This window comes from Salvelinus namaycush, chromosome 42 (assembly GCF_016432855.1).
Source record: "Salvelinus namaycush isolate Seneca chromosome 42, SaNama_1.0, whole genome shotgun sequence".
In the NCBI taxonomy this organism is placed as follows: Eukaryota; Metazoa; Chordata; class Actinopteri; order Salmoniformes; family Salmonidae; genus Salvelinus; species Salvelinus namaycush.
Genome location: NC_052348.1, coordinates 1,354,073 through 1,377,344, shown reverse-complemented (window position 1 = coordinate 1,377,344; position 23,272 = coordinate 1,354,073). Strand labels below are relative to the sequence as shown.

The 23,272-nt window shown below is 42.6% G+C and overlaps 2 protein-coding genes and 1 long non-coding RNA gene across 4 annotated transcripts in view; 1 reads left to right on the top strand and 2 right to left on the bottom strand.

Annotated features, from left to right (window-relative positions):
• Positions 1–23,272, bottom strand: part of LOC120034983 (transmembrane protein 131-like) — a 244,245-nt gene that overhangs the window by 29,400 nt on the left and 191,573 nt on the right. The window lies entirely within an intron of this gene.
• On the bottom strand, positions 4,655–20,812 carry LOC120034986 (dynein regulatory complex protein 9-like). The gene is made up of 4 exons (XM_038981714.1): positions 20,681–20,812; positions 5,830–5,976; positions 5,472–5,674; positions 4,655–5,133 (listed from the first exon to the last, which is right to left on the bottom strand). Exons 2-4 carry the CDS (start codon positions 5,956–5,958, stop codon positions 4,971–4,973), a joined length of 495 nt encoding a protein of 164 aa, XP_038837642.1. The 5' UTR covers positions 5,959–5,976; positions 20,681–20,812; the 3' UTR covers positions 4,655–4,970.
• LOC120034989 lies at positions 19,867–21,291 on the top strand. 2 transcript variants are annotated; one of them, XR_005474097.1, is made up of 3 exons: positions 19,867–20,010; positions 21,074–21,130; positions 21,235–21,291. It is a non-coding gene; the product is annotated as an uncharacterized LOC120034989 (long non-coding RNA). The 2 variants fall into 2 exon arrangements; XR_005474098.1 differs by lacking the exon at positions 19,867–20,010 and adding an exon at positions 20,917–20,967.

Sequence of the window (23,272 nt, the reverse complement as noted above, 5' to 3'; positions counted from 1 at the left end):
GAGGACACGGAAAAGCCCTAACCGTATAAGCGTAGAATCCCGTTACCCTAAACACATGTGAGAAGCATACAATAACCTAACCACATGACCGCTAAGACGCGACACGGCAAGCACACAATGAACTACAGTCGGCAGATCTGTACCCTCTTCCCTCTTCTCCCACTGTCCCCCCCCCCCCCGTCTTCCTCCCCCTCTTTCTGGCATCCTTCATCAGACCAGAGAAAACCCACCTCAGTCTTCTGTGAACAACTACAACATTTTTATGCAAAAGACACCAGAAGGGGCTTTCCAAGAGGTGTGACTGTTCCTGAGTGGTTGTCTCAGTCCTGACTAAATCTGCTTAAAAAAAATCAGAGGACGAGGTTTAAATACGCTTTCTGTCAATGATCCCCAACCAAATGTAATGGAACTTCTCAATTTTGACAAAAAATGGATTTATTTTGCCATAAGAGTTGTGCAAAGGTTGGTGAGGAATTCACAAGCCTGTAATGTCTGCCAAAGGTGCTTCACCAAGTATTTAAGATTTACGTCGGCCTCAGCCCGATCAAAATACTGCCAGTATGCCACAGCGCGATATCAAACCCAGAGCATATCGGACTGATTTTTTCACCACCACATCTCGGTGCCTATACCGCAAGCTCCTGAACTTTACACCGGATCATCGCAGCTAGCTAGCTGCTATCCGAGTGGCTACAAATGGCTAACGTTTCTGTTCCCGAAGCAAGCACCAGTTAGCCTGGAGAGCTAGCGTCGGCGGGGGGGGGTGGGGCAAAAAGCTAGGCCCACTCCTGGCTAGCCGCCGAGATCCATCAGTCAATTCCTGGGCTACAATACCTCTTTTGCAAATTGGCCTGGACCCCTTTACTGCCGACACCGATCCACGCTGATCCATTACAACTGGTCTGCCGACGTAACCGTCCGGGGGTTTCTACAGGCTCTTCCGTTGCGACGTCCCCCTGAGGCCCATCTGCTAGCCTGCTAGCCCCGGCCTGCTAGCTGCCTGAATTGCCGTGTCTTCAGCTCGCCAAGTTACTCAATGGACCCTATGATCACTCGGCTACACATGCCTCTCCCTAATGTCATTATGTTGGTTAGTGATTATTGTCTTATTTCACTGTAGAGCCTCCAGCTCTGCTCAATATGCCTTAGCTAGCCCTTTTGTTCCACCCCTCACACATGCGGTGACCTCACCTGGCTTAAATGGTGCCTCTAAGAACAAAACCTCTCTGATCGTCACTCAATGCCTAGGCGTACCTCCACTGTACTTACATCCTACCATACCCTTGTCTGTACATTATGCCTTGAATCTATTCTTCAGCGGCCAGAAATCTGCTCCTTTTACTCTCTGTTCCAAACACACTAGACGACCAGTTCTTTTAGCCTTTAGGCGTACACTTATCCTACTCCTCCTCTGTTCCTCTGTGATGTAGAGTTAACCCAGGCCCTGCAGCCCCCAACATCACTCACATTCCCCATGCGCTCTCATTTGTTGACTTCTGTAACCGTAAAAAACCTTGGTTTCATGCATGTTAACATTAGAAACATCCTCCCTAAGTTTGTTTTATTCACTGCTTTAGCACACTCCGCCAACCCGGATGCCCTAGCTGTGTCATAATCCTAGTTTTAGGAAGGCCACCAAAAATCCTGAAATTTCCATCCCTAACTATAACATTTTCCGACAAGGTAGAAGTGCCAAAGGTGGCGGAGTTGCAATCTACTGCAGAGAGAGCCTGCAGAGTTCTGTCATACTATCCAGGTCTGTGCCTAAACAATTCGAGCTTATACTTTTGAAAATCCACCTTTCCAGAAACAAGTCTCTCACCGTTACCGCTTGTTATAGACCCCTTCAGCCCCCAGCTGTGCCTTGGACACCATATGTGAATTCATCGCCCCCATCTATCTTCAGAGTTCGTACTGTTAGGTGACCTAAACTGGGACATGCTTAACACCCCGGCCGTCCTACAATCTAAGCTAGATGCTCAATCTCAATCTCACACAAATTATCAAGGAACCTACCAGATACAACACTAAATCCGTAACCAACCTCTTAGATATCATCCTGACCAACTTACCCTCTAAATACCTCTGCTGTCTTCAACCAGGATCTCAGTGATCACTGCCTCATTGCCTGCGTGCGTAATGGGTTCACGGTCAAACGACCACCCCTCATCACTGTCAAACGCTCCCTAAAACACTTCAGCGAGCAGGCCTTTCTAATCAACCTGGCCCGCGTATCCTGGAAGGATATTGACCTCATCCTGTCAGTAGAGGATGCCTGGTTGCTCTTCAAAAGTGCTTTACTCACCATCTTAAATATGCATGCCCCATTCAAAAAATGTAGAACTAAAAACAGATATAGCCCTTGGTTCACCCCAGACTTGACTGCCCTTGACCAGAAATGTGCATCCTGTAGCACTAATTCCAAAAAGTTTTGGGACACTTAAGTCCATTGAGAATAAGAGCACCTCCTCCCAGCTGCCCACTTCACTGAGGATAGGAAACACTGTCACCACCGTTAAATCTCCGATAATCGATAGTTTCAATAAGGATTTTTCTACTGCTGGCCATGCTTTCCACCTGGCTACCCCTATTCCGGCCAACATCTCAGCACCCCCTGCAGCAACTTGCCCAAGCCCCCCCCCTCGCCGCCTCCCCCACCCAAATACAGACAGCTGATGTTCTGTAAGAGCTGCAAAATCTGGATCAAGTTTATTTTATATAGCCCTTCGTACATCAGCTAATATCTCGAAGTGCTGTACAGAAACCCAGCCTAAAACCCCAAACAGCTAGTAATGCAGGTGTAGAAGCACGGTGGCTAGGAAAAACTCCCTAGAAAGGCCAAAACCTAGGAAGAAACCTAGAGAGGAACCAGGCTATGAGGGGTGGCCAGTCCTCTTCTGGCTGTGCCGGGTGGAGATTATAACAGAACTATGCCAAGATGTTCAAAAATGTTCATAAGTGACAAGCATGGTCAAATAATAATCATGAATAATTTTCAGTTGGCTTTTCATAGCCGATCATTAAGAGTTGAAAAACAACAGGTCTGGGACAGGTGGCGGTTCCATAACCGCAGGCAGAACAGTTGAAACTGGAATAGCAGCAAGGCCAGGCGGACTGGGGACAGCAAGGAGTCACCACGCCCGGTAGTCCCGACGTATGGTCCTAGGGCTCAGGTCCTCCGAGAGAAAGAAAGAGAGAAGGAGAAAATTAGAGAGAGCCAAGATTTTCAAAATGTTCATAAATGACAAGCATGGTCAAATAATAATCAGGAATAAATCTCAGTTGGCTTTTCATAGCCGATCATTAAGAGTTGAAAACAGCAGGTCTGGGACAGGTAGGGGTTCCGTAACCGCAGGCAGAACAGTTGAAACTGGAATAGCAGCAAGGCCAGGCGGACTGGGGACAGCATGGATCTCTACAAATCAGCTGGGCTAGACAATCTGCACCCTCTCTTTCTAAAATGATCTGCCGAAATTGTTGCAACTCCTATTACTAGCCTATTCAACCTCTCGTATCGTCTGAGATCCCCAAAGATTGGAAAGCTGCCACGGTCATCCCACTCTTCAAAGGGGGAGACACTCTAGACCCAAACTGTTATAGACCTATATCCATCCTGCCCTGCCTTTCTAAAATCTTCAAAAGCCAAGTTAATAAACAGATCACTGACCATTTCAAATCCCACCATACCTTCTCCACTATGCAATCTGGTTTCCGAGCTGGTCATGGGTGCACCTCAGCCACGCTCAAGGTCCTAAAAGATATCATAACCGCCATCGAAAAAAGACAGTACTGTGCAGCCGTCTTCATTGACCTGGCCAAGGCTGTCGACTCTGTCAATCACCGCATTCTTATCGGCAGACTCAATAGACTTGGTTTCTCAAATGACTGCCTCGCTTGGTTCACCAACTATTTCTCTGATAGAGTTCAGTGTGTCAAATTGGAGGGCCTGTTGTCCAGACCTCTGGCAGTCTCTATGGGGGTGGCACAGGGTTCAATTCTCGGGCCTACTCTTTTCTCTGTATATATCAATGACGTCGCTCTTGCTGCTGGTGATTCTCTGATCCACCTCTACGCAGACGACACCATTTTGTATACATCTGGCCCTTCTTTGGACATTGTGCTAACAAACCTCCAAACGAGCTTCAATGCCATACAACACTCCTTCCGTGGCCTCCAACTGCTTTTAAATGCTAGTAAAACTAAATGCATGCTCTTGAACCGATTTCTGCCCGCACCCTCCCGCCCGACTAGCATCACTACTCTGGACGGTTCTGACTTAGAATATGTGGACAATTGCAAATACCAGGTGTCTGGTTAGACTGTAAACTCTCCTTCCAGACTCACATTAAGCATCTCCAATCCAAAATTAAATCTGGAATCGGCTTCCTATTTCGCAACAAAGTCTCCTTCACTTATGCTGCCAAACATACCCTCGTAAAACTAACTATCCTACCGATCCTTGACTTCGGCAATGTCATTTACAAAATAGCCTCCAACACTCTACTCAGCAAACTGGATGTAGTCTATCACAGTGCCATCCGTTTTGTCACCAAAGCCCCATATACTACCCACCACTGCGACATGTTTGCTATGCTCTCGCTGGCTGGCCCTCACTACATATTTATTTTTGGGGAAAATGTTCTATAACTTTCTTTCACTTTGAAAATGTGGAGTAGGTTGTGTAGATCTATCGGAAAAAACATCAAATGTAATCCCTTTTTAGATTGAATTTTAAGGCAGACACTGTATGCAAGTCCTATAATAAGCAAAGACAAATTATAGCTCTGTTTTCAATCAAAATAAAACAGGCTCATAGAAATGGCTGGAACGGTATCATACACATCCATGCGTTTGATACCATTCCATTTACAACATTCCAGATATTATTACAAGCCACCCTCCCCTCAGCAGCCTCCTCTTTGTGTGGGTTTTGAAAGAATTTGACTATTGCCTGCACAGACAATGAATTATTAGCCTACATATTCATATTGACCATAACCTGACCTGATTATTATGTCCTGGAGGTTGGCCTTCCTTCTTTTCTCTTCTCCCACAGCGAAAAGCAAGCTGTGAAAGGTCCCTTTCTCTTGCAGCTCTGCCAACACATCAGCAATCACGTGAGCCACAAACTGACTGTATGCCAGGAAGACAGAGAGAGAGAGAGAGAGAGCATGATCGTTATGTATGAGGTAGATGGCATACAGGGTACTTTTTGGATTCACAGTTAATACAGTCTGCTCTGCACCTTGGAAATGTTTGACAAATGTAAACAATGGCAATGTGTTTAGTTCAGTGGTTGACCTGAAAAAGATCCCAATGAAAAGTTGTCTCGTGTGCATAATAAATCATAATACATCTCTGTTTGAAGCACAGAGTTGTGGGCTTCTATTTTATTAAATTGTCTGGAACCTAGCTCTGGTCCAAGTCGGAACGTGCACTAAAGCCCCGAACAAGAGCTATCTGGAACCCACCTGTCTCTCTGCACCTTGGCCAGGTTGTCAGGGGACAGTGGGTTCTCCTCTAGTGTGCGGTTCAGTTCCTTCTGGGATCTGTGCAGCTCACGGGTGGCATCTGACAGTCTCCCAGACTCTCTCTCAAACTGACGGGCTGCTTTCAGGTTCTGCTCTGCCCCTTTCTGCTGTTCAAGGACCTGTGCAATGTCGGCTGACACAAACTTCCACAAAAACATATGAATACGGGCTGAATAGGAGAAAATTACAGCTTAGATAGCAAGCATACCATTCATTTGCTAAAGACGCTTCATCGCTTGAAAAAGCCAACTGACATTAGCTCCGCGTATAATGTTAGCTGAGGATAATCAGATAATACCTTATCAGCTTCTGGACGACCCCTGTAGGTGTCGGGCATGATGTGACCCAGCACTGACAGCTGTGCCTCACAGTCCTGGAGCACTGTACACACTCTGAGCAGCTCTACCCCAGACAAAGGAACCGACATCCTGATGGTCTGTGAACACTGAATTCGAGCGAAATTAGCCAAGCAATTTACAACATCACCTATCTAGCTAGCTACTAACGATACCGTTTTCTAACTGTGACATTTTTGTGTTAGAAAATATCCTGGGCAAAATGCTCAATAACACAATCAACAGATTCGTAGCTAGGTATATTTCTTATGTGTCTTCACGGAACGTGTTGAAGTTTACTTGCTATATTTATGGACAATAAAAGGCCAGTAGTTTAACTAGAGCATAGTTGAGCTAGTCTAGCAGCACACTTGGTAGTTTACCCCGGTTACCCTGGTAACGCACAACGATTATAACAGAACATTGCCAAGATGTTGTAATGTTCATAAATGACCAGCATGGTCAAAAAATAATAATCACAGTAGTTGTCGAGGGTGCAACAAGTCAGCACCTCAGGAGTAAATGTCAGTTGTCTTTTCATAGCCGATCATTAAGAGTATCTCTACCGCTCCTGCTGTCTCTAGAGAGTTGAAAACAGCAGGTCTGGGACAGGTAGCACGTCCGGTGAACAGGTCAGGGTTCCATAGCCGCAGGCAGAACAGTTGAAACTGGAGCAGCAGCAAAGCCAGGTGGACTGGGGACAGCAAGGAGTCATCATGCCAGGTAGTCCTGAGGCATGGTCCTAGTGCTCAGGTCCTCCGAGAAAGAAAGAGAGAATTAGAGAGAGCATACTTAAATTCACACAGGACACCGGATAAGACAGGAGAAGTACTCCAGACACATAAACTACTGCAGCATAAATACTGGAGGCTGAGACAGGAGGGGTCAGGAGACATTGTGGCCCCATCCGATGATACCCCCGAACAGGGCCAAACAGGCAGGATATAACCCCACCCACTTTGCCAAAGCACAGCTCCCACACCACTAGAGGGATATCTTCAGCCTCCAGCGACGCCCTCCTGTCCGGAGCAGCCAGTCTCCCTCCTGTCCGGAGCAGCCAGAGTCTCCCTCCTTTCCGGAGCAGCCAGAGTCTCCCTCCTGTCCGGAGCAGCCAGAGTCTCCCGCCTGTCCGGCGCTGCCAGAGCCTCCCGCCTGTCCGGAGCAGCCAGAGCCTCCCGCCTGTCCGGAGCAGCCAGAGTCTCCCGCCTGTCCGGCGCTGCCAGAGCCTCCCGCCTGTCCGGCGCTGCCAGAGCCTCCCGCCTGTCCGGCGCTGCCAGAGCCTCCCGCCTGTCCGGCGCTGCCAGAGCCTCCCGCCTGTCCGGCGCTGCCAGAGTTTCCCTCCTATTCGGGGTCCGTTGTAAGGGTCCCCAGTCCGGGGTCGGCGGCAAGGGTCTCCAGAGGCGCTACATAAGGGGGCCAAGACTAAGGTGGAGTGGGGTCTACGTCCCGCACCAGAGCCGCCACCGCGGTGTAATGCCCACCCAGACCCTCCCCTATTGGTTCAGGTGTTGCGGCCGGAGTCCGCACCTTTGGGGGGGGGGGGGGTACTGTCACGCCCTGTCCGTAGATTGTTTTGTATGTTTCTATTTTTAGTTTGGTCAGGGTGTGATGTGGGTGGGTATTCTATGTTGTAGGTCTAGGTTTTCTATTTCTATGTGTTTGGCCTGGTATGGTTCCCAATCAGAGGCAGCTGTCTATCGGTGTCTCTGATTGAGAGCCATACTTAGGTAGCCTGTTTTCCCAATTTTGTTTGTGGGTGGTTGTTTTCTGTTTAGTGTATGTCACCTTGCAGAACTGTTCGTTTGTCGCTTTGTTGTTTTTTGTATAAGTGTTTTTATTGATTAAAAGGTATAATGAATACTTGTCACGCTGCTACTTGGTCCTCTTCTCCTTCTCCAGATGACAATCGTTACAGCGACATCATTGAAGTATACATAGAAGAGAGTCGGACCAAGAATTGAACCCTGTGGCACCCCCATAGAGACTGCCAGAGGCCCGGACTACAGGAAGCCGATTTTACACACTGAACTCTATCGGAGAAGTAGTTGATGAACCAGGCGAGGCAACCATTTGAGAAACCAAGGCTGTTGAGTCTGTCGATAAAGATGTGGTGATTGACAGAGTCGAAAGCCTTGGCCAGGTCAATGAATACGGCTGCACAGTATTGTTTCTTATAGATGGCGGTTAAGATATTGTTTAGGACCTTGAGCGTGGCTGAGGTGCACCCATGACCATGATAGAGCATGACGCTTGCAACGCCAGGGTAGTGGGTTCGATTCCCGTCACCACCCATACATAAACGACAGCAGGTTTTATTGTATGTCGCTTTGGATAAAAGCGTCTGATGAATGACATATTCTTTTTATATATTCACTTACTTGCTATACAATGTAGAGAGAAAAAGGGTCAATTCAGGAGGGAGCTACGAAATTCATGTCCAAACGTTGTTTTCTTTGCCTTATGTCATTAGAAATTACATAGAATTAATCATTAGCTTGTTCTCTACAATATTATAACATTCATATACTTGTACTTGACAGTGTTGATGAAATAATAATGATCATTTGCTGTGACCATTACTAGTTTAGACTGCACCGCACTTGGTTGTATGTGTTCCATATTTGGTGTTGTGAGGTTAAATATCTCAGAGTAAATCATCGGTAACTTTTCAACCATATTTGGTAGAGACATTGGGTTTAGACTATTGTTTTCTGACATAATGTTCTATTGATTGGGCATATTTGTAAACCTTGAATGAATTAATAATTTTATGTTTTTGGCTACTTTGCCACCAGATGCTTTCCTATATCGTTGTTATAATATAAAATACAAATACCAAATATTGTGTTTTATAAAGTCACTAGCTAGATTGGAAGAATGAGACAAACAAGGTGATTTTTTATTGTGTTGTTTAACTCCTGAAAGTATAGTCTTTGCCACAGTGGGCTATAAAGTCTTTTGGAGGACATATTGACCAAATTCAGACAAGGGGGGGCCACAGCCCACGGGAAAAAAGCACTGAAGGCTCTACACTACCGGTCAAAACTTTTAGAACACCTACTCATTCAAGGGTTTTTCTTTATTTTTACTATTTTCTACATTGAAAAAAAAATAGTGAAGACATCAAAACAATGAAATAACACATATGGAATCATGTAGTAACCAAAAAAGTGTTAAACAAATCCAAATATATTTTATATTCTTCAAAGTAGCCAGCCTTTGCCTTGATGACAGCTTTGCACACTCTTGGCATTCTCTCAACCAGCTTCATGAGAAAGTCACCTGGAATGCATTTCAATTAACAGGTGTGCCTTCTTAAAAGTGGAATTTCTTTCCTTTTTAATGCATTTGACACAATCAATTGTGTTTTGACAAGGTGGGGGGGGTATACAGAAGATAGCCCTATTTGATAAAATACCAAGTCCATATTATGGCATGAACAGCTCAAATAAGCAAAGAGAAACAACAGTCCATCATTACTTTATGACATGAAGGTCAGTCAATACGGAATATTTCAAGTGTAGTTGCAAAAACAATCAAGCTCTATGATGAAACTGGCTCTCATGAGGACTACCCCAGCAATGGAAGACCCAGAGTTACCTCTGCTGCAGAGGATAAGTTCATTGGAGTTACCAGCCTCAGATATTGCTGCCCAAATAAATGCTTCACAGAGTTCAAGTAACTGACACATCTCAACATCAACTGTTCAAAGGAGACTGTGTGAATCAGGCCTTTATAGTTGAATTGCTGCAAAAAAACCACTATTAAAGGACACCAATAAGAAGAAGAGACTTTCTTGGGCCATTAAACACAATCAATGTGTCCTTTGGTCTGGAGCCCAAATTTGAGATTTTTGGTTCCAACTGCCATGTCTTTGTGAGATGCGGTGTGGGTGAACAGATGATCTCTGCATGTGTATTTCCTACCATAAAGCATGGAGGAGGAGGTGTTATGGTGTGGGGATGCTTTGCTGTTGACACTGTCTGTGATTTATTTTGAATTCACACTTAACCAGCATGGCTACAACAGCATTCTGCAGCTATACGTCATCCCATCTGGTTTGGGCTTAGTCGGACTATCATTTGTTTTAATAAATTATTATAAAAAAATAAAAACAATTGTTTGTTACTTTTACACCTTTTTCGTGGTATCCAATTGGTAGTTACAGTCTTGTCTCATCGCTGCAACTCCCGTATGGACTCGGGAGAGGCGAAGGTCGAGAGCCGTGCGTCCTCCAAAACACAACCCAGCCAAGCCGCACTGCTTCTTGACACAATGCCTGCTTAACCCGGAAGCCAGGCGCACCAATGGGTCGGAGGAAACACCATACACCTGGCAACCCTGTCAGTGTGCATTGCGCCCGGCTCGCCACAGGAGTCGCTAGAGCTCGATGGGACAAGAACATCCCTGCTGGCCAAACCCTCCCCTAACCCGGACGACGCTGGGCCAATGACGCTGGGCCAATTGTGTGCCGCCCCATGGGTCTCCCGGTCGCGGCCGGCTGCGACAGAGCCTGGACTCCAACCAGGATCTCTAACTGCACAGCTTGCCTTAGACCACTGCACCACTCAGGAGAATGTATTTGTTTTTCAACAGGACAATGACCCAACACACCTCCAGGCGGTGTAAGGGCTATTTTACCAAGAAGGAGAGTGACGGAGTGCTGCATTAGATAACCTGGCCTCCTCAATCCCCCGACCTCAACCAAATTGAGATGTTTTGAGATGAGTAGGACCGCAGAGTAAAGGAAAAACAGCCAACAAGTGCTCAGCATATGTGTGAACTCCTTCAAGACTGTTGGAAAAGCATTCCAGGTGAAGTTGGTTAAGAGAATGCCAAGAGTGTGCAAAGCTGTCATCAAGGCAAAGGGTGGCTATTTGAAGAATCTGAAATATATGATATGTTTCACACTTTTTTGGTTACTACATGATTCCATTTCAGTTATTTCATAGTTTTGATGTCTTCACTATTATTCAACAATGTAGAAAATAGCATTTTCTTCTTTGACGCACCTTATGTCTAAACTTCTTCACAGTGAAATGATCTTGATTGGTGATCTCAACTGGTGTTGGTTAAAGCCGGTGTCTGATGATTTAAAAATGTTTTGTAATTCTATGAATTTTACCCAGTTGATTAACTCACCCACTCGCCCAAATCTTAAATGCCCAGATAAATCTACCCTGATTGATTTGATATTAACAAATGTTCCACATAAATATTCTGCGGTTGGTGTTTTTTGTAATGATTTAAGTGACCATTGTGCTGTTGTTGCTGTTAGAAATACTAAGGTTCCTAAGATAAACCCACGTTTTATTCGTAAGAGAAATTTGAAGTGTTTTAATGAGCAGGCTTTCTTTCATGATTTGTTTTATTTTGACTGGAGCAAGATTGAGCTTATCCCTGATGTGGAAACTGCCTGGATATTCTTTAATTATGTTTTTTTCCCAAATAGTAAACACACATGCCCCATTCCGCAGGTTCAGGGTTAAAGGGCGGGATAATCCATGGTTTTCTTCTGAGCTGTCTTGTATTATTCACGACCGTAATCTAGCCTGGGCTAAAGCAAGGAAATCATGTTCTGATGCTGATTGGCTTATTTTTAGGCAATTACGAAACAAGTGTTATTTTCTTCTCAGGAAGGCCAAGTCTGAATATTTTATGTCTGTTTCCACTGATAACCTGAATGACCCTAGAAAGTTTTGGAAGGCTATTAAGTCTATGTCTGGTAACAGTAATGTTAATGAATTACCGTCATGTGTTTTGAAGGACTCTCTTGCTGTATATGACACAACTGAAATGCTGAATTGTTTCAATGAGCACTTTGTATCATCTGGTAGGCTGTTTGATTCAGTGTCCTCTGTCTCTGTACAACACTGTGTGGATGAACCAGTGTCCTCTGTCTCTTTACAACCCTGTGTGGATGAACCAGTGAGAGCTGGTCAAACTTTTAGCTTTTTGCCATTCTCAGTGCAGGTGGTACATAAAGCCCTGAAATCCTTAGATCAGAGAAAGCCTGCAGGTCCTGATCTTTTGGATCCCTGCTTTTTAAATCTGGCAGCTGATTTCATAGCTGAACCACTTACATATCGGTTCAATCTAACCCTGGAATGTAATGATATTCCGAAAATCTGGAAATCAGCATTTGTCCTACCACTTTTAAAAGTGGGAGATCCAACTCTTTTAAATAATTATAGGCCAATCTCAAAGCTGTCACCCCTGGTGAAAATACTTGAAACCCTTGTGAGTGAACAGCTAAAATAGTTTTTAATTACTAACTCTATTTTATCAATGTACCAATCGGGCTTCAGGAAGAAGTATAGCACAATTACAGCAGCCATGAAGGTTTTAAATTATATCACTGAAGCCCTTCACAAAAAACAACACTGTGTCTCACTTTTTATTGATCTCTCTAAGGCTTTTGATACAGTTTATCATGCTATACTAAGGCAGAGATTGTCGAGTGTAGGTCTTTCAGAGCATGCAGTTGCATGGTTTGCTAACTATCTGTCTGATGTAACTCAGTGCACTCAATTTGATGGGCTTATGTCTGTTAAATTGTCTGTCTTTAATGGTGTGCCCCAAGGCTCTGTACTTGGTCCTCGCTTATTCACTATTTATTTAAATGATTTAGACAAAAATGTCCAAAATGCGCAACTTCATTTTTATGCTGATGATACTGTTATTTACTGTTGTGCCTCGTCTCTTACAAAAGCTTTCCAGAACTTGCAAACGGCTTTTTATACTGTTCAACATACCTTGTGTCAATTGAAGCTTATCCTCAATACTGACAAAACTAAACTAATGGTGTTTTCTAAAGCAAGAAATAGACCTCTGAACCTTTCACTGAAAGGTTGAAATCATTATCTTCTTAGCTACTTCTTTGCTACATTGTCTAAGAAAATATCCATATTGGAAGTTGGCTGGGCTAATGTATACAGATTCTGATAAAACTGGGAAACATGCTGAGAGATTTCTTTTGGATTTTTATTGGGAGTATTATTAATCATTAATTGACATATGGAAGGAAGTCTTTTCGCCTGCCCTTTTTTCTAAATTAAAGAAATATCTTTAATCGTCTTGCTCTTACAAACGCTCCCCGGGCCTTTTCCTCGTAGAAACAATCTAACTGCATTTGCAATGATGATAGCTCCAGTAATTCCTGATTAGTTAGTTCCCTTTTTTTAGTTTAATCCATTTTTCCCTTTAGGATGTCATATTCTTTCTCTCTCTTGGCACGAGCAATTTCTTTTCCCATTGAAATAGCCAAAAGCCTTAATCAAATTTCCTTAGCTCCCAGTAACTTCCAAACATATTCATAACACAGGCACAATTCCTGTATTTATCATTAATTCCTGCTACTTCCTTCTTAAATACTTAATTCTCTAGTAAAGTCTTGTTCATTTTCCAGTAACCTTTAACTTTTTTTGGTTGACAAACCATGCATATTTATCTTTATTGAGATCCCGTTGTGGTCTGTTAAAATCAATGGTTCAATCGAGACTGTATCAACCTTGTCAGCACTATCTTCAGATATCAGCCAGAAATCAATACGGGATTGTATAGATAAATCTTTGGTACTCCATGTAAACATAATCTTATCTGGGTTCTTATGTCTCCAAATATCTAGAACACCTAACCTTAGACATATATTCCTTATCTCACAAACAGAATTGCTATCCATAGGAGGCCATCTATCTAGATTATCATGTAATACTGTATTAAAATCTCCACCCCATATTACTTGAAATTTAGACAAATTGAAATTTAGACATAATTTTACTTATTTTCCTCTCAATGTCTCTAAATAAAATACAGTTACTTGACTTGTTATTGGAAGCTTAAGTATTTACAACAATGAATTGAACATGGTTAACATCTACCAATAGTATAATCCATCTCCCTGTATTATCTGCTTCATGACTCAATATATGAGCCTTAAAGTTGCCTTTTAAAATAGGGACACCTGCTGACCGATTAGTACCAAATGAAAACCAAATGTCATTCATATCATCACCATTGACACTTCCAAAACGCAGTATCTGTGCAACAGGCATGAGTTTCTTGAATGAAATAAGTCGGCACTCTTACCCTTACAATACAAAAATAAAGATCTCCTTTTCAAAAAATGACAGATTCCCCTGGCATTAATAGAAAAAACAGAAATGGACATTTACTATCAAAGTGACTATATGAAGAATATTAAACTTGTATACGTTCACATGAATCGGGTTCTCATAAAAAGAAAAGGTCTTACTAGTTGCAAATAGAAACATACCTTTGCACCACGTAAGTGGTTGATCTAAATTATATATATTTATACAATTGCAAATAACATTGTACCATAGATTGGTAAAAACGAATAGCCATCAAGCTAACATTAAGTGTCAGTGCGAATTTCCCTGCCATAAAAAAATATATATATATTAAAAAAGTTTGGCTCACACAAACAATGCTCTTTCCTCAATAAATATCTAGTTTTATCAAATTAGCAAATAAAACTCAGTCCTGCACAACTCACTTGACAAGTCCAGCAGTCAACAAACTAGGCGTCAGCGTGAATTTCCCTTCCATTAACAAAAGCCTTAGCTCCCGCAAAGTATGCCCTTTTCCCTTCCTTCCTTGCTCTCTCAATTATCGGCCACAGACGATTCAGAGCTTCTTTGTCAAATGGAAGCTGCTCCTTGGTTGGGGTATTCGGGTATGAATCGCATTCACCCCCCTTTTTTACACCGCAAGCATATGAGTGAGTTTCAACAATGCCTCTTTTCTCCTTGGAAGTTTCAACATCCATTATCTCAGCAACAGTTTGGTCATGTCCTGATTACATGCTACTAGCTATGAAGACGTTAGCAGGCTAATTTAACTACACACGCTGACACTTTTCGATAGCTAGCTTGTTCGTTGGAAATAGTCAAAAATATCAGTCAAAGGTTTGATTAATTACAAAATTATTCATTGTATGGTTAGATATCATTTTTTGTGAAAAAAACAACAAATTGCAACTGCAGTCTAAAACTATAAACTTTGTGAGAAAACCCCAAAATTGTTCCTCAGCTAGAAATGTTACTCCCTCTCATGTCGCAATCTTTACCATATCACTGATTTCATGGAGCTCTCCTGCTCATCATTTACTTCACAAAATCCCGCAAACGTGAAAGCGTCAGAAATAAACATTGCGAGATTGTACATATGTGTGAGTCAGAGATTTGAAAGCAGACGCTTTCATCCAAAACGATGTACAGTAATCCGTACATACATTTTACGTTTGGTTGGCCCAGGGAAATTCGTTTTTCGATCTTTTCGAAGCAATTTTTGTATATCTTTCTTTGTAGTACTGTATGTATTCAATAATTTCGAATTGATCACTTCCCACTGGGTACATACATCAATTCAATGTTTATTCCACGTTGGTTCAACGTAATTTAATTGGAATTACATTGATATTGTGTCACAGTGAATTTTATAATCTGCAGTCAATTTAATTATGTTTTCATGTGCCATGATTCTGACATTTTACATATGATCCTCATAGGATTAGGCTACATAATTACAGTGGTGCAGTAAATGTAATCTCAATTCAATACGATGTGCATATACTGTACATATAGCCAATATAGCTATTAAACCCATGTTCAGTGACTAATCTGTGACGCAAGTGGCCTAATATGTTTGTGACGTTCCATGGAAACCACGGTATTGTTTAAAACTCGATTCTGATTGGCTTGCAGGTCATTCTACAGTGTAAATTATAAATGAAAACGTGCTTTAATAGCAGTGTTACAGATTCACAATACCGAGCGTGTCTCAACCCGTACCGCGCTTTTATCTACATAAAGGTATCTTCACGCACGACTGGATAGGCCTTTTGGATACGCTTGTCCAAGGTAAGGATATGCGTCAAGCTATAGCCTACTTTTAATGTTTTAGTTCCGAATTTAAGTTACCCCAGTCAAGTGATTCATCGTAAAAGTTTGTTGTTTTGACTGAGCAGTCCAATGGCCAATAACATGCATACATTAGGCATTGCACAAGTCAGTGTTTAGGTCAGAATATAAAGTTGCTACTTCCGTCAACTCAAGTTACTCAATTCAAGTGATTAATTGTAAAATTGAGTTGTTTTGACTGTCAAAACAAATAACTTTGATGGAATATTCAAAATTATAATGGCAATTATGAATCACAAATTCACAACATTACTTGCATTTCAATGATTCATCCAGGCCCAAGACATAAAGTTGCCTGAAAGCTGTGTAACAATCATTCCATTGCTGACCCATAGGATGGTAATCACGTACATGATTGGCTTAATCTAGAATCATGGATACCTTTCATGTGAGTACACACACCATATTTGTTTTTACATATCTCAGAAGGAAGATACCTCAATATCTGGAAGCACTCTCATGTACAATTGTTAATGCTATCTCTGAAATGTCTAACAAAATGTTGACTTGATCGTTTCATCAAGACCCTCTCATCACAAGTTGGAACTAGTGGTCAACATTGGGACAATGCAGCCATAAATAACATGGACCAATATTTTAATGGAGGTAAGCACTACACTTCTGATGGGTTTAAAGATTGTATTACATTATCTAAAAGTGAGAAAGTAAACCCCAGCTGTTATTCTTTTCACAGGGAAGGACAATCCCCATTATGCCATGAATGTTTCATTGCTGAACAACCATAGATATGTTTCCTCTAATTTGGCTCCCGTTCCTCCAACAGTGAGCAAGACCTGCCAGCAGAGCTCACTGGAGCAGGGAGACATCCCGTCATCCTTTTGGCACCTGACAAAGTACACTTTTTTTCTTCTAAATAACACTATAGTAACATCTTCTGCACAAAGTTACATTCCTAATAAGATTGGTGTTAAGTGAGAAAGAATTCTAAAGATGGTCCAATGGGCATGGTCTGAAGCCTCTCGTCATCTCAGTATGTTGAACCACCTGATTTCTTGCAGGCTTGAGATTCAAATCCTGCTGAACGATGTTAAGCATTCGATTAACCACATGCAGGGGACGCTGAACACCATGCAGGGGCAGTGTATTGAGTTGCAGACTGCCATGTCTAAGGTAGTGTCAGATGAGTCTCAGATACAGAAGAATAAGTCTATGATGGTATGGTGATAATGATTGAGATGGTGATTATAATAATGATGACTAGCGGTACCCCACCCTACGGGCAGTAAATCATTGGATCTGATTAATTCAATCAATTCAATCTTTGAGGACTGCAACCATAGAAATACAATTTATTTACACTAATAATAAGCTATTGTCAACTTCCCGTCTATGCTTATCTTGCTCATTGCTCACTGTCAATTGCTCACTGTTACCCTATGTGTGCAACTATTATTGATTTCTCACAGAAAAATCATTTGGTTTCAAATGTACATGGGGCCATGTAAATAATTGTTAGGCTACTCATTTTGAATCCACCGGTGGCAACTTGTGTGACCATAAAAGTCTGTGTGCGATTGGGCACAGTAAAATTATTTGGTTACTGACCGGCCCTACATTATAGAAGGCCCTTCAAGTCGGAACTAGGAAATTCTGACATTTCTGACTCGCTAACTCGTTATGGAATGATGATTTCAAGTTTCCCACTTGTGAAGTATCAGAATCAACCAGTAGGAAGCTTTACACTGATAACTTACATTCATTTTAACTCTGAGCTTCCAAGTTTCCGATTGCATGTTAATGCGTCAATAATTGCCATGGTAATTTTGAATGTCCAGTCAGTGAGCATTATGGGTAATTATCCTACATACTTACATCAAATACTTTATGATAGCATCATCTCCTGTAGTAACAGTGCCATTCCAAACACAATAAATGTGAAAATTAACAAAGATACAAAATATTGCTAAAGTGAAGAAAATCAGCTCAAAATTGTTGGAGGAAATGCCCCTGCAGCAGGGAGGCTTACGGTATTATAATATATTGTAGATAACATTAATATAATTTGTATTTACAGTATCGTACACATACAAATGAAAGTATATGCTAGGGATTGATCTACACTGAGTGAACAAAACATTAAGAACACCTTCCTATTGAGTTGCCCTCCCCCTTGGTGGTGGACCATTGTTGATACTCAGGGAAAACTGTTGAGCGGGAAAAACCCAACAGCATGGCAGTTCTTGAGACAAACCGGTGTGCCTGGCACCTACTACCATACTCTGTTCAAAGGGACTTAAATCTTTGGTCTTGCCCATTCACCCTCTGAATGACACACATACACAATCCATGTCTCAATTGTCTAAAAATCAATCTTTAACCTGCCTCCTCCCCTTCATCTACACTGAGAAGAAGATTTAACAATTAACATCAATAAGGGATTATAGCTTTCACCTGATTAGTCTATGTCACGGAAAGAGAAGGTGTTCTTAATGTTTAATACACTCAGTGTATGTGTCAATGATGTTATAGATTCCAAGTGGTTGATTTTTTAGGGAATGACTATATTCTCTATATTATACCTGCAGATCATCACAGCAGCCGAAGTTGCTGTGCAGAGGGAGGAGATCCCCCGAGCATCAGGCCTCAACCCGTCACAGAGGGAGGGTATCCTCCAAACAGTCAGTGTCCCTGCACAGACGGAGGGGATCCTCCAAACAGCCAGTGTCCCTGCACAGAGGGAGGGGATCCTCCAAACAGCCAGTGTCCCTGTACAGAGGGAGGGGATTCTCTCAGCACCTAGCATCACTGCGCAGAGGGAGGAGATCTTCCGAGCATCAGGCCTCATCCCTGCACAGAGGGAGGGGATCCTCCAAACAGCCAGTGTCCCTGTACAGAGGGAGGGGATTCTCTCAGCACCTAGCATCACTGCGCAGAGGGAGGAGATCTTCCGAGCATCAGGCCTCATCCCGTCACAGAGCGAGGGGATTCTTCCAGCATCTTCTATCACTGCGCAGAAGAAGAAGATCCTCAGAGCATCAGGCCTCATCCTTGCACAAAAGGAGTTGATCCTCCTGATGGCCAGTGTCACTGCGCAGAGGAAGGGAATCGTCCCAATGGCCAGCGTCCCTGCGCACAGGGAGGGGATTGTCCCAAAGGCTAGTATCTCTGCTGAGAGGAATGGGATCCTCCAAACAGCCAGTATACCTGCACAGAGGGAGGGGGTTCTCCCAGCAGCTAGCATCACTGCACAGAGGGAGGAGATCCTCCGAGCATCAGGTCTCATCCCGTCACAGAGGGAGGGTATCCTCCAAACAACCAGTGTCCCTGCACAGAGGGAGGGTATCCTCCAAACAACCAGTGTCCCTGCACAGAGGGAGGGGATCCTCCAAACAGCCAGTGTCCCTGCACAGAGGGAGGGGGTTCTCCCAGCAGCTATAATCATTGCACAGAGGGAGGAGATCCTCCGAGCATCAGGCCTCATCCCGACACAGAGGGAGGGGGTTCTCTCAGCACCTAGCATCATTGCGCAGAGGGAGGAGATGTTCCGAGCATCAGGCCTCATCCCGTCACAGAGGGAAGGGATTCTTCCAGCATCTTCTATCACTGCGCAGAATAAGAAGATCCTCAGAGCATCAGGCCTCATCCCTGCACAAAAGGAGTTGATCCTCCTGATGGCCAGTGTCACTGCGCAGAGGAAGGGAATCGTCCCAATGGCCAGCGTCCCTGCGCACAGAGAGGGGATTGTCCCAAAGGCAAGTGTCTCTGCTGAGATGGAGGGGATCTTCCAAACAGCCAGTGTACCTGCACAGAGGGAGGGGGTTCTCCCAGCAGCTAGCATCACTGTGCAGAGGGAGGAGATCCTCCGAGCATCAGGCCTCATCCCTGCACAGAGGGAGAGGATCCTCCAAACAGCCAGTGTCCCTGTACAGAGGGAGGGGATTCTCTCAGCAGCTAGCATCACTGCGCAGAGGGAGGAGATCCTCCGAGCATCAGGCCTCATCCCTGCACAGAGGGAGAGGATCCTCCAAACAGCCAGTGTCCCTGTACAGAGGGAGGGGATTCTCTCAGCAGCTAGCATCACTGTGCAGAGGGAGGAGATCTTCCTCACAACCAGTGTCCCTGTGAAGAATGGACACAATCATCCACAACCACCTCCCATCATCCCCATGGTGGCACCACTGTGGAAATGGGATGGTGGAGCGTGTACTCCACCTGTGGATTTCTATTCCAAGAGAAGAGGTCACTTAAACCTACCTAATTAGTAAAGAAATTACCATTGTGATAGCTTGATAATAAGTTGTGATAGGTTAAATGTATGGCTCATGTGAGTGTATATCTGTAATAATTTCATGCATTTTCTACATAAAACAGGTTTAGCTCCATTTTACTTTGACATTTTAGTCATTTAGCAGACGCTCTTATCCAGAGCGACTTACAGTAGTGAGTGTATACATTTTCATACTCCAGTGAATCTCTCCAGGATTTCGCATGGATTTTTTTGATATTTGCGGATAAATATTTTGCAGCAAAATTATGACATTTTGCATAGCAATATGCAATTGTTTTGTCCAATTAGTTGCAAAAATGCGCTGACAAGGGAAAAAACTGTGTTGATGTGTGGCTTGATTGAACCATATTATGCAGTAAATGTGCGGTGATTGGTTGAAATTGCGAGCCCTCTTTTTGTACTGTGGTAATGGGTCAGTTCTATGCGATAATATTGTGATGATGTGACTATTTTATGCAGAAATAGTTTGGCGATTGGTCAAATTTGTAAGCCCTCGCATAATATGCAGGGAATTGTTGATTTTGCAACCAAAACAATGCGATCGCAGAGTCCTGGAGTAACCTCCCTGCGTGTAGGTTAAGATTGGGTTGTAAACAGAGTATCAGAGCCAGACGTTCCTACCTGTCAGCCAGTAATTGTTCTGTATGGTGACATGAGCAGAGTGGCCTGACTTCTCCCACTTATTACAGATGTCCGACTTAGATATGTTGAGCATCCTGCTATGATGTCCATCACCAAGCCGGAACACTCCGATGCCAACTTCTCAGTGCCAGACTGGCAGCCGGCCGGTGGCTGAGCCCGAGACCCCTGCTGTTCACAATAACAGTGGAGGCTGGCTCAGCTGGGTTTTTGGGAGTGGAAGAGCTAATAAGAAGGAGGTTCATCTACCTGAGGACAAAGACAGATCTGTAAGGAACTGGTTCTTAACACTATATTCTATGTAGAGACAATTGAGTGGATTTTGTTTTATTTTTTTTGTGGCTTGCTTCACATTGCTAACATCTTCTTCCTCAGATTGTCTGGGATCCAACTCTGCACAGATGGGTTAACAAAACTGAGCCCAAGGCTGAGGTACATACTTAAATTCAATGAAATTAAAAACAGTGAACAACCATTGTATTTCAACTGTGATAATATTACTAACAATTTGGAAAATGTGTTGATGTGTTTTACAGAACAAGTGTGTACCACCACCTCCACCGATGGGGACATATGGATATCAGGGGAACACTAGCAGTGTCCCCAAAGGAGTGAATTCTTACTCTATGAAAGCAGGTGAATATTGCTTTAGAATACATGTGGTTTAACCAAGACTGTGTTCAGCCAATCATAGATGTCCCTGGTGATCTCCTGCTAACACCTTCCAAAACTACCAGCAGGTCTATGGGGCAGCAGATACCCTACAATGAATTACAATGATTGGACTAACTCAAAGCCTCCAAGCCATGGGCCTGTACTGCTTCCTAGACAGCTCTCTGGCTTGCTCCCTCCTTCACACTTTGACCTCATGGCACCAATGGTTGTGGCACCTGACACTCTACCCTACTGAGGTATGACTCTGAAAAATCCTTCCAAATTGTATCCATTCATCATTAACTGAGGATTTTACTTTAACATAGCAAATGGCTGAAGTAGCAAGAATGTTAACTATTTTTTATTTTTGACCAACAGGCCATTTGCCCAGAGTAGGATTTGCCATACATAGATTTTTTCAGCATTAAAAATATATTAAAAGATGATCTTTTAATTAAATCTCTCCTTTGTGTCCTCATGTTCACATTAATTTGATGTGTTCTATCATCGTTTACAATGCTTATTGCTTCTGCATTGCTTTACTTTACTGACAAGTATATATTATACACATATATTTTGTGCATTTTGGATTTCCTGCATTTACTTACTGTACAGACAAGTATATTTTATACACATATTTAAGATATTTATTTTTTTACATGTTTTTTTAATGTATTCCATAGACAGAACAAAATATATTTAGGTGCATTTTGAATTCCTAAATGTCAATATTTTTATTTTCTATGTCATGTGTTTATTCCCATTTATGTACATCCTGTTTACACCTCACACACATGGTCAATGGCTTAAATAAGAAGACAACAGTAACATGTCAGATGTAGTTTAAATGTATTCATTGTTGAGTTTGCACCCCAATATGACACTTTAAATATTTCACAGAAGACTGAAATGTAACAAAACACCTATTGTGTTTATTGAGATGTACACTGAGATGCTCAGTTGGTCAATATTCCCCTCCAGTGATTCCCCAACATCTTGTCAACATGGGCCTCAATGATCTCAAATATATTGTCCATGTAAAAAAACATGTCTGATTATAATTAATAATGTCCGACAATACCTTTTAATTCTATGCGCTATAAATTTTTCTAGCATTTTTGCATCACAACACTGAAGTGTAAGGGGCCTCCAGTTTTTTTATAGACTGGATCTTTATATTTACCACTTTGAATCCTGTTTCAGTAATAATGAAGGAGTGGTTAAAACATGCTAATAACGGTCCTCTGAGTATATCAAAAAAGGTTTATCAGAGTTATTGACCTCACAAGAAGTCAGATTCGAGTAACTTACATTGTGGTGCTGAAACTTGAAGCAGCAGCCACGGCACAATCAATCGGAAATGGACAGCTCATGGTGCTGAAAGTATGTAAATTTGAGTAAACATTATTCATTTTAAACGTCTTCATTTTAATTAGGGATATGTGTTGCAGCCTATTTCTTCCTATTTAAGAAATAAGAGGTAGGTCTACCTGTTTGACAGATGAAAAGAGGCTATAGGCTGCTATATCCATAGATATGTTAGTCAATTCCTCCACCCGCCATGCACTCTTTAAATAGCCCACCTCTGTATCTGTTAAGACTTACAGCTATTATGAATGAGAGGGTATGCCATAGGCCTACCTTTTCTTAAAGAAAAGGGCAAAAAGTACACTGTTAGTTTAAGATTTTGAAGAAAATGAAACGGATGTGATTATATACAGTTATCTATAACAGCGCTTTGGTCCGCGATACTTAATGCTAGAAACAAGCTGTAAAATAGGAATACCCGGGAAAGTATTGATGATGCATATTGGGATTGTTGTTTAATTTGGAAATAATCTAATTCTGTCACTATCAATTGATTAAGCTATTCACGTTCTGAACAATAAAATAAATTTAAACCCAGACAGCTTTTTGGAA